The sequence below is a fragment of the Elgaria multicarinata genome, chromosome 8 (assembly GCF_023053635.1).
Source record: "Elgaria multicarinata webbii isolate HBS135686 ecotype San Diego chromosome 8, rElgMul1.1.pri, whole genome shotgun sequence".
NCBI lineage: Eukaryota > Metazoa > Chordata > Lepidosauria > Squamata > Anguidae > Elgaria > Elgaria multicarinata.
In genome coordinates, this window is record NC_086178.1 from 104,459,607 (window position 1) to 104,472,242 (window position 12,636).

Below are 12,636 nucleotides of genomic sequence, written 5' to 3' on the forward strand. Positions count from 1 at the left end.
ATAAATAAATAAATAAATAAATAAATAGGAAAGACTCTCTGGTTTTGTTTGTTTTTTAGTTCTACTTGCTGGCAAATTCTCGGCAGCTGGGAAGATGCAGTCTAAATAGGGTTATGTATCATTTATGTAGCTGGCATTTATACTTTACATATATAAAAGGGACGATGGTTGGGATTAAACAGGAATTACATGGGGCTTTAGAGATTCCATCCATTCCCCCTCCCTCATCAGATCCTAACTCATCAGATCTCTAACGCTTCTAGCACATGCGTGCCCAGCTCCAGCCGTCTCTATGGTGTGGTGAGCGTCTCCACGGTCCCAGCATGCCTTGGCGGAAGCGGAACTCTGCGGCTGCCCCTCCAGAAGTGCCCTCTGTTCTGGGTTCTTCCGCTTCCTCTCCTGCAACCGCGGCCTTTCTGCCACCGCCTCTGGTCCCACGTGCCATGGCGCTCTTCGAGCAGATGCGGGCGAATGTGGGGAAGCTGCTGAAAGGCATCGGCAGGTATAACCCAGAGAACTTGGCTACACTGGAGCACTATGTGGAGACCCAAGCCAAGGAGAATGCCTATGACCTGGAGGCGAACCTGGCTGTTCTCAAACTGTATCAGTTTAATCCTGCCTTCTTCCAAACCACGGTGACGGCCTGGATCCTCTTGAAAGCGCTGACCAACCTGCCTCACACAGACTTCACGCTTTGCAAGTGTATGATCGACCAGGCTCATCAAGAAGAGAGACCGATCTGTCAGATCTTATACCTGGGTGAGCTGCTGGAGACCTGCCATTTCCAAGCATTCTGGCAAGCACTGGATGAGAACATGGATCTCCTGGATGGGATCACTGGATTTGAGGATTCTGTAAGGAAGTTCATCTGCCATGTGGTGGGGATAATGTATCAGCACATTGACCGCTGGCTTCTGGCAAAGATGTTGGGTGACCTCACAGACAACCAGTTGAAGTCCTGGATGAGCAAGTATGGATGGACGGAGACAGAGCCCTGGGAAAATCTTTATCTGCAACCAGGAGGAGAGCATCAAACCCAAAAACATTTAACAGTCTATAAATAAATTTTAACTTGGTGTTTTAAATTTGTAATTTTGCATTGCTGCTGTTTTTATCTGGTTGAGCTTTTAAATTGTATTTTATATTATGGTTTTATACTGTTGTTTTATACTTTGATTTTTTTTAATTTTTGTGAACCGCCCAGAGAGCTCCGGCTATTGGGCGGTATAGAAATGTAATTAATAAATAAATAATTCCTGCTCTTCATTCAAACCCTGGGAATGATAGACCCCAAACTATACAGGTTTTAAAAGATAAACAGCTGCAGAAGCTGGTATCTGAATGATGATGATGATGATGATGATGATGATAATAATAATAATAATAATAATAATAATAATAATAATAATTTCTTACCTGCCTCTTGTTCTGGATTGAGGCAGAAACAACATAAAATACAAAAATACTATAAAATACATAAAACTGATTAAAAACATATAAAACTAATACATTATTAAAATAGCCAGACATCTTAAAATTTGACTGGGTAGGCCTGATGGAAGAGATCAGTAATAATAATAATAATAATAATAATAATAATAATAATAAATTTATTTATTTATTACCCGCCTCTCCCTCTGGATCGAGGCAGGGAACAACACTATATACAATATAATACATAAAATTAGTTAAAAGAGCATATAAAACCAATACAATATTAAAATAACAATTGCAGCATCTTAAAATTCGTAGGTTTAAAGAATTTTAGGTTTATAGCTTTTTTAAATTCAGAAAGACTGTTAAGTTGGCGAATCTCTCCCGGCAGGCCATTCCACAGTCTGGCAGCGGCAGAAGAGAAAATATTTGGTATCCTGACAATTTGATTTTTATATTCAAAATCTGTATTTCTAGACCTTACGGGTACACAGAAAAAGCATGACCATTCATGGGCAGTGTCTATTGAAGGCTCAAAACCACAGCTTGCACTATTTATTTATGTTTCTATGCTGCCCTTTTTGCTAAAAAGCCACCAAGGTAGTGTGCAATAAAAATAAAACATTAAAACCAACTATTAATGAAGCCATGAAAAAAGCATTGAAGCACTAATGCACTAACGATAATTTAATAGTCTAGGTCAAACATTATAGAGTGGACAGAGAGCGACTGCTAGCTTTCTGGATAGTGAACAACATTTGGGGCCTGTGCTTGGAAGGTTCTGAGGAGGCAACTGTGTGGAGCATGGAATGTTTTGGCCCGTGGAAGGAGGAGATAGACGGAGCACAGAATGATAGTTCAAGTGGTAATAAATATATGGTCCTATGACAGGAGGAAGAGGAATATAAATTAGTTTGGTAGGAATGAGTTTATGGGATAGCTGGTTCTGACTGCATTCCCCCCGACTTCAATTTACTGTGAATTTCTTCTCATTGTTCTTCAGAGTATTCAATGTGACACTACCACGGACTTAAATTACATTGCATTGGCGTAAAGGACCTCTAGTGCAACAGAAATAGTGCTTGCTGGCAGTATGGGTTTCCCTGTTTGGGAACCGGGTTCCATCACTATGCTGATGAGACCTTGCTCTATCTCTCTTTTGTTGCAGGGCCCCACTTGTATATACTAATTGTGATGTCAGTTCTCTGAGTGCTGGTCCTTATGTAGCTAAAACAGCACTACATGCACACAAGAAGGTGTTACCAGCTCAGGGAAGCTCCAAGGGTGGTAGAAATGAAGAAAATCAGCCCACCATAAAGGAGTAGCTCCTCCTCCCCCTGAAAACCAGTCCAAAGAGGTTCAAGGGTTCTTAGTAGGCACAGAATGCTGATGGGCTGTTGAGAGTGGAAAACTGGAGCATGGAGGGACTGGTTTAAAATCAATCAGTGGGAGGGTGCAAGGAAGTGCCAGCAAAGCACTCTCAATGAAAGAGGCCACATCATTTTCGTTATATCCTGTTTATTGAGCAAGTGGTACCATATTTTCCAGGATGCCCTCTATTAATGGATTCCAATATAATATAATGCAGGATGAGAAATCTATTCCCTGAAAATCTAAGTGCATTAATACACCTTGTTTTATAATGATGATCTAGTATCTGGGAACCTAGAAAATGGTTTGCCAAGACAGCACATGTGCTATGGAGTCATAGTGAACAAACTTTGCTCGGTTAGAACAGTAGCAATAAAGGGTAGCTACCCTTTTGTCTGGCAGCAGTGCTGCTGTTTCAACAGCCACATGGCAGGCAGAAATTCAGGCAATGGAGATGCAGAGAGGTGGTAGGCAAAGTGTTAAATAATAATAATAACAACAACAACAACAACTAGACATACTCATACGAAACAATCTTGGAAAATGCAGATCATAAAATATACTGGGGCAGAACAATTCATACTGACAAAAAATCTTGCAACCAACCAGACATAATCGTCATAGACAAAAAAGAAAAACACACATACTTCATTGACATAGCAATACCGAATGACAAAAAAGTGTTATTGAAAAGGAAGAGGAAAAGAGAGAAAAATATACACCACTGGCCATAGAAGTCAAAGAACTATGGCAACAGGAAAAGGTCACAATTATTCCGTTAGTCACATCAGTCACCGGCATCACATCAAAAAACTATACAGAAAACCTTAAGAAACTGGGCCTACCAAAATACATCCACACCAACATCCAGAAAGCAGTCATATTTAAAACATGCTCAGTTGTCAGGAAATACCTGAATCTGTAAAAGACAGCATGACTTGGCAAAGCCCATCATGTTCGTCTAGAAAAACCGCCATGAGCGAGAAAGAGATAAATAATAATAATAATAATAATAATAATAATAATAATAATAATAATAATAATATAACATTAACCACTAGTGATGCTGTCCTGTGCACTCTGATTTGGGAATAACCATCATTAAATACAATTAGACTTAATTCTGCTGCATAATCAGCTTTGAATGAATCCATTAGTATATTTCTATAACACTTCTCCTATGCACTCCAATTGTTTAACATACATTCTCCCAATAATCCTTTCTCCGATCCACTTTCTCCACACCATGCATAATTTGGTAAACTTCTGCCATGTCTTTCCTTAATAGCCTTTTTTCTTAGTTAAACAATACCTGTTGTTGTAACTTTTCCTCACAGGGGAGTTGCTCAAGCCTCTTTTCAGGAAGCAATCCAATGGGCTCGAGACAGAGTCTGGGGGCCATATGTTAGTTTGGATTCCTGGATCTGAGGTTAGAGTCAGCACTCCGACCTCAGAGCCAGGAATCTAAGATCCCCACCCAAAGCAGCCTCCAAGAGAAGGGAAAGGGAGAGAAGTGACTGGGGAGGCCAGCTTACAAGGTGTCCTCAGGTCTCCCCAGCTTCCTCCCCTCCCACTCTGCAGAGCCCCAGTGAAATGGAAGGAAAACCCCATCTAGCCTAGGGTGACCATATGAAAAGGAGGACAGGGCTCCTGTATCTTTAACAGTTGCCAAGAAAAGGGAATTTCAGCAGGTGTCATTTGTATATATGGAGAACCTGGTGAAATTTCCTCTTCATCACCACAGTTAAAGCTGCAGGAGCTATAGTAGAGTGACCAGATTTAAAAGAGGGCAGGGCACCTGCAGCTTTAACTGGTTTGATGAAGAGGAAATTTCACCAGGTTCCCCATATATACAAATGACACTTGCTGAAATTCCCTTTTCTATACAACTGTTAAAGATATAGGAGCCCTGTCCTCCTTTTCATATGGTCACCCTAATCTAGCCAAAAGCCACTACTACTCCCCCTCCACATTGGATGACCAGAAGCCTCCAAGTTTGGAGGTTTACGGGCGTACCAATAGAATTGCACCCTCAGATAGCTGAAAACAAACAACAGAAGGAGGAGGAGGTGGTGGAGGTGGAAGCAGCTTTTCATGTCAGAAGCATTTATGCCTAACATGGCTCCAAGTTCCAATTAATTCCTTCATAGTAAACGTATGTACGATATGGCTGCATTTTGAAAATAATGGCATGGTTGCAAAGAGCCCTTGATAGCTTAAGAGGGAATTGTGAATCTGTTTCAGCAATGGCTGCTCTTTCTTAATAGGCTGGGCCATTTGTGAATACACTTTTATTTCTTCTTTGCTTTCAACATTAAACCAAATGTAAGACTCTGACAACCTTTCCCAACATGGTGCTCTCCAAATATTTTGGGCTACAGCTGCCAGCGTTCCTGATCATTGGCCATGCTAGCTGGGGTTGATGAGAGTTGAAGTCCAAAGCATGGGGGAGCACCTGGTTGGGGAAGGCTGCTCCATGGATTGCATCCAACATTAGTCTAACTGAAGTCCCAATTATTTCAATGGGTCTGTTCTAAGTAAGATTAACATTGGATACAATCACTTCTGTACAGAAAATGACTGGGTCAAGGCGAGCCATGTTTGAACATCTTCTAAAACAATGTCCTTCATTTAAGGCATCTTTTAATCCCTACACTCCCCCTGCAACATTTTTCCACAGAGCTCTTACATGTCAATGATGGATAGTTGGACATCAGTGGTTCTATACTTTTAGAAACATTACAGAACGCTTTCAATATGAAATGGAGCTACCTAGAAAACTTCTGTCACTGTTAATGCTTTTAATTTTCAAAGCACTGTGCAAATATGACATAGTAAAATAACGTTAGGGGTATTTTTTATTATTTTTTTTAACTTCCATGCATATTGCTCCTTAAAAGGACACAGAGATTTCGTACAAGTGGGAGAGTCTAACAGAATGAGAGCTCAACGAACAGCAAACAAGAATGAGAATCTCTCTTTTCCTATGCATTGCAGTTTGATTTTTGGTCCCTGAATCAAGTTGCTGAGCGTGGTCAGGTCTCCACATTATTGCCCTGGCTTTTGCAGAAGGTCTTAAAATGGACAGCTTTTCTTGGTTTCACTCAGTGAAAATCTATGAACCCATTATTTAATGAAGTTGACAGCTGCTGAGAACAGGTTGTTCCAATTGCTAAGAGCTCTATTTAAGTTTAGGTATCTGCATACCTAGAAAGGGATATTAAAACTGAATTCCAAGGGAAGCAGAAAGAGTTTTAACATGACTAACAATTTCTTAGAGGGATGCTCCAGCAGCTTGATCCAATACCTACCAACTTAAAGGAACTTCCATTTCAATATGTGTGGCTGAGGCCATAGCTAGACCTAAGGTTTATCCCTGGATCGTCCAAGGGTCAAACCTGTTCATCTAGGTGACACACAGGGGATCCAGTCCTCAAGCAGGAGCGAACCCTGGATGATCCCAGGATAAACCTTAGGTCTAGCTGTGGCCTGAATCTTATACACATAGCTAGGCTATCTCAAAAGAGGCCCTTCTTTTGAGCCCACCACCTTCAGAGCTATGTTTGGTGGCAATGCAAAAGAGGGCCTTCTCGGTGGCTGCTCCCAGGTTGTGGAACTCCCTCCGAAGGAGGCTTGGTTTGTTTCCACTCTGCTTTCCTTTGGCTGGCAGGCAAACACCTTTTTATTCAAGTAGGCCTTTGGCATGTAAAACAGTCTGTTGGGTTGGATGTTGTTTTTATTCTGTTATTGTTGCATTTTAATTGTATGTTAAGGCATTTGTTTTATTATTGTTTTAATCAAGTTTTATTTATGATCGTAAGCTTCCTCGAGCACCATTTTTCTTGGGAGAAAGTCAGAGTAGGAATAAAGGAATAAAGGAAAAAAATAAATATCTCGACAAGTGCCTGCTTTATATTATATTAGCAACTGGATTGGATTGTGTTTGTCTACGTCTCCCAGAAAGACCTGCTGCAGAATTGTGGACTCACTTGTTCTTATCACTAGCAGCACATTGATTAGTAGTGCAGTGAGTTGGAGAGAGATGCTTGAGAAATGTGATCCTTGTGAATTCTGATACAAACTGACCTGATCTGTGCCTCCTAGGCTACTCTGTAGATCCACTGGGTTTTGCACTCCCCTAGTGTCTTGACATAGTCTGCAGCTCAAAAAATAAGTATCAAAATGCATTAAGAAAATCATATTTTCTTGATAAAATATATTTAAATACAATGCAGAACCAGGGTGGAAGAAATGTCTGAGGGATGGGGTGATATCCCAGGGATCTCCCTGGGATCAACCCTGTGCATCCACATGTCGCACAGGGGGTCCCGGGAGCAGGAAAGGATGATTTCTCCCTTTCCCCAGGATATAGCCCTACCCTTCTGTCTCAACTTTTCTCACGGTCCCGGGATGATCCTGAGACCACAGGACGTGTGGCTGGGCAACCCGTTTTCATCCTGGCTCCTCATGAGTAACAGCAAGGAGCCAGGAACTGGGCATGGGTTCCTGGCTCCTCCCCATTGGGGTGGGGTGGGGTGGAGGGAGCGGGAGTAATTTTTTATGGAAAAAAAACCCCCTTACCTTTGCACAGGAGCACTCCTGCGCTCCTTTCGTTAAAAAAAATAAACAAAATAGCAGGCGTGATGTCCTCCATCCTCCTGGGATGTCATGCACCATGTGTAGACAGAGGGCAATGATCCTGGAAGTAAGTGAGTCTGGGATCTCTGGCCCTCTACACCCATAGGTGTAGACATGCCCTGAGTGAACACACAGTAAAGTGACGTGGACCAGAAAGAGACTGATTCATCCAATTCTACTTGTCTAATCTGGCCTAATGAAGTATATATACCAATGCGTATCACGGTGCAATGGAGTCACTTTGTGCACATTTAGGGTAGAACCAGAGGTTATGACTGACTCAGGGCTGCCGCTGAAAATAGAATCCCCATGTGAAGTTCTCCTTGCTGTCTCTGTAATGTTTAGGCACATGAATTATTACATTGTTGTGTTGTATGTTCCTCTTCCAGCAGCAGCCAATGATGTTGAGTTGTGGTAGGGATTTTTTATATATATATATATATATAGCAAAACTTCTCCTGCACATGGCAGGAAATAGCGACAAATGTTGCTATAGCTCAGGAGAGTTGCATTTTTTGAGGATTATTTCACAACGGAAAAGTGGTGGAAGGAGTGGGAGACCACAGGGAGACACACAGGAGGAGCACGTTGTCGTCAAAATGACCCACGAAGGTGTGTGAGTGGCCAGTCATGAGCGTGCTGTAAAACACTTGCCTAAAGGAGCTCTAAAGATCAGAGACATGGATTTGCCAAAGAACAACCAAGACCGACAATGTATCCTTCCTGGTACATTGGCTCAGTTCGGAATAACTTTGAAATATAAATGATCCCAAGTAGGTCAGCAACCATTCAGCTCCATTATTTTCATCAGTTATTTTCAATTTTCCTCCCAGCATAGAAAAAAAAGTCAACAAAGGAGTCCTGGGGTGGAAGGGAAATGCAGTATATGTTTCCCTTTTGTGTCTGTACTTGCTGATCTAAGCTTTGTCTTCTTTGTTTTGTTTGTTTTGGGGATTTCTTTAAAATTCCTCTTCCCCAAACTGTTCTCTCCTCTTCATCTTCTGTCGCCCATAAACCCACTCAACAGTCCATTCCCAAATTGGTTTCTTTCATTTGGCAATGCAACACGCCCATGCCATAGGGTGAGGTTCGCTGACTCATTGCTTTCTCTGCATTTACATCTTTACTCAGCTATTTCTGAAGTCCTGTATTTCACCCGGAGGTGCTTTAAGTTTTCCTATATGCTCTGTCCCTCTCTTGATTGGTTGCATTTGCCTTGGTCTGCAGATTTCCACTTCCCCTCCGAGGGCAATAGATCCTCCTACTTACAGAATATGTAAGGTTTCAAGTCAAAGGAAAGGCTCTTTCATGAGAGGGAGGGCACTGCTCTCGGAGGGTCCTTCCATCTGATTTTTGGAGTTCCCCCTTCTCACCACATCACAGCTCACCTCATTCAGCAGGGTCTCCTGACTCTCTGTGTAGCAGTTTCAGGGGGCTGCCATGGGAAGGAGGGGGTGGGGAAGTCCACTTCCATTAGCACAGCTGATCCAGCATAAATTTGGATCCAACTTCAAAAGATCCAAAATCAAAACATAGAATGTAGGGAATTCATTATATATAGATATAGATATATGCAGGGCTAGTAGATGTCACATATTGGAAGCAGGAATACACTGCAGAGGACAATGACTTAATACACTAGCAAATGAAGGATGGATGTCCCAAGTTAAAGTTATAGAAGGAAGACAATGAATAAGTACTCAAGGCTTGGTTAAACTATGAAGAAGCATTGCATTGCAAATCAACGCCAGAAGCACACATGCCAGAAAAGCTATGAACTTCCAGGCCCGTCTCAGAATAGGGCAAGAAGGCAAAATTCAAAACACAAATGGACGCAAAGCAATGGTGGAGTTAATATGAACCACCTGTTGTGGTTCTTTGTGTTTAAAATTCAAAACACTACATCATTTCTAAATCCTATCCCATCCCCTGTGAGAGTTTCCTTCCCGTGGGTTATTGTCTTGAACATATGATGGTTCTTTTCCGTAAGGTAGAAACATTCACAAAAAATAACTGGGGAAAGTTTGAAGCTTCCATCTCAGAATCCGATATGACACTTCCGTGATGCAAGATCACTTTTGAGCCATTCCAATGCATCTCTCCCTCCCCTCCAACCCTGGCTCCCTGCTTACTGTGGGATTGTGCAGGGACATTGGTGGGCTCTGACACATGGCTGCTGTAATTTGAGTGATCACCCTTTGCCTATTCTGCAGTTGCAAGAAAGCAGGGCAGCCATGTACATGCCTCCTTTATAGTGGTACCTGTTCCTCTATGTGACCCCTGCTGGTTGCAAGTCCAATGGCCTCATGTGCTGCCACAGACTCTCATGTGGGAGTCATAAAGCATGTAATTGGGCCTCAATGTTGCATTCATCAATGTGTTCCTATGTGTGTAAGCAAACCATCTAGAAGGAAAAGTAAACATGTTTGAAAATGGATTAACACCCATGGCTTATTAAAGTATATTTCTGTGAGGCTGATGATTCTATGATAGAATTTTTTTAGCCCATGAAAGAACTACAGTTCCCAGGATTCCTTAGCCACGGAAGATGAATATAGTTGGGAACTGATTGAAATGTATGGACTAAAGCAACTTTCTCCAACCTAATGCCTTCCAGATGTGTTAGACTACCAGTTCAATAATCCCAGCACAGCATAATGAACACATCTGGAGGTACTGGTTGGACACAGCTGGACTAAAGGAATGTCTTTTCATCAGTAAATTCCAGAAACTCCCAAAGGGAACAATATTCTGAACTCTTCATTCAAAGAATAGAATGTTACATGGATAAGAAAGAAATCCTTTCTGCAATTCGTTGCAAAATGTGTTGCCAAGGGGGACATTTCTTTGACAGTATGGACTTCCTTCTTTTCCTCCTGAAAGGCTCTTTGCAAAGGGACTCTCCTTTTGCATGAGTCATTTCAGCAGTCCTCCTTATAGGCCAAAATTGGAGCCTGCAGCCCGCTCTTCCCTAACTTGTATTCACGATGAAACAGTTGTCAAAACAGTGCTTTCATGTGTTGGCAGAAATCCTAATATTTGCTATGTCAATCATAGGTTTATTGCATGACACCATTGCAGAACCTTCATCATGCACACAAAAGCATTTCCTACGAAGTCATCCCTTGCACAGAAAGGGTAATAATAATAGTTAGCAAATTTTTGCTCCTCAATGCATAAACGCCTCTTCGGTTTTATATAGTATTTTATATAGTGAGTGGGTGACTAGTTTGGCTTTATTATTCAGGAGAAAAGATAAAACATGTATTCTTATAGCAGCATCTGAGAATAATTTGCCTAATCCCATGTTTATAATACTTGCATTGCCCAGCCCTGCCAAATGTCGGACAATAGAATTTCAAGCTGGTATTTCTGGAACTTCTATCCAACAGAACGAGAGACATAGAATTAGGGAGATTGATGCATTGATCCTGTTCAGATGATACACTAAGCTATGGCGGTTAAGCACTTTGAGCTAAACATTATGGCTTAGCATATTGTCTGAACAGGCCCTTTCTCTTACTTTTATGGAACCTATTAGTTGACTGAAAATGTTGGTGGTGTAGGGAAGTGTACAATTTTATAGACCCTATGTGCAAACGGTATCTGTGGCGTTACACCCCACAAGTCAGTTCCCAAATGAATGTCTGCAGTTTGTAAGTCTGTGGTGCTTAGAATGTTGGCCTTAGTGGGTGGAGTTAGAATGTCTGGGGAGGGGGAAGGAGTGATATATAAGGGAAGGACTGAGGGCTTTGAAGACCTTTTGGGTACTCTTAGGGCTCTCTGTATGTTAGCTCTTGGTGTTTAGAGTACTTGGGTCTGGAGAATTTGAGGTTCAGAGTAGAGAGTGATGTCTTTGGAGTGTGGTGTGCACATAGTTAATGTATACTAAACAATACCGATAATAAAGAAAGCTCAAAAGTGATTGTGAGAGAGAAAGGAAAGCGCGTATGTGATTGAGTGAAAGGATTGGATGAAAGGTTTCAAAAAGGTTTTTAAATGTTTTATTTTGAAACAAAGCTTGTGAACTTTTAAATTTTTTAATTATTTTGTTTTTAACTACCACAAAAATCCCACGTGTCTGTTTGGCATTTATCATCTGAAGTTTATACATTTAGCACCCACTCTGACAATACTTCACCTCAGCACATATAACTCACAGCACATTATTTTATTATTGAAATCCTTCTCCATTAAACCCCTTTCTCCACATAGTTTGGAGGAAGGTGGGTTTTTATCCCTCGCCTCAGGCATATCAAGCGGTGGTGCTTGGCTTGAGCAGGGAGTAGCTGCAGCCGGGCCTGGTGTTCAGAGCTTGTGTCGTGGCAATATCTTCTACAGCTTCAGGTGTCGAGGAGTGTGGAATTGCTACCTTTTTCTCAAGAACTGATGTTAACCTGGAAGAGAAATAGTTGTAAATAGCTCATTAACACTTTTTTCTACATTTTGATGGGAGATTACTACAATGCACCCAGCTCCTTCCTCCAGCTCTGTAAATGTAGCAGGATTTTGAGCCATGGCCCGAGGTCATGCTATTGTATATTTCTATAAGTATCATTTGCCGCTTGTGGTGGAGAAACACAGAATGTTGTTGTGACCCCAGGAGATTGGTATGCTCTACTAAATTCTCAGCATAGCTTCTTCTCTGTAGTGGTGATGGCGAAGCATACTTACTTCTCCATCTCCTTTATGTCTGCACAAAGCTGTCAACTGGTTCCCTAAGATGTGTCCTGGCTTTCTCTTATTCAGAATACTGGTTTTGACCATAAATTCTGAACTAGGTGCCATGTATGCACTTACACTGTTTTCTCTAGAATGTTCCATTGTGATGTTTATTAGCAGCTGCATGCATTTTATTGACTATAACCTTTGTGAGGATGTTTGTCTTACGAGGGTAAGGAAAGAGACATCCTTAATGATTTGACAGAGCCCATATCCAGGTCTTTACTAGAAACAGTGTAAACCCCTTTCATTTTGGCCACAGATGTTCAAAGGTTCACTTCAGTTACAAATTCATTGGGTGGCTTGAGGCAAGTCTCTCTCTCTCTCTCTCTCTCTCTCTCTCTCTCTCTCTCTCTCTCTCTTTCAAAATATGAGATGAATAATACCTTCCTACCTTGCAGAGTTCTTGGCAGGTTTACTAAGGTAATGTGCATGTGAAGCACTTTGAATACTTCGGGAGAAAGTGTATGC

General features: G+C 41.5%; 1 protein-coding gene across 1 annotated transcript; it reads left to right on the top strand.

The window, feature by feature from the left end:
• The first annotated feature begins 424 nt into the window (after positions 1 to 424).
• On the top strand, positions 425 to 1,050 carry LOC134402284 (eukaryotic translation initiation factor 3 subunit K-like). Its single transcript, XM_063131655.1, is given in 2 exon segments — positions 425 to 992; positions 994 to 1,050. Coding segments are annotated over 2 exon segments (606 nt in total). The 5' UTR covers positions 425 to 443.
• Positions 1,051 to 12,636: the final 11,586 nt, after the last annotated feature.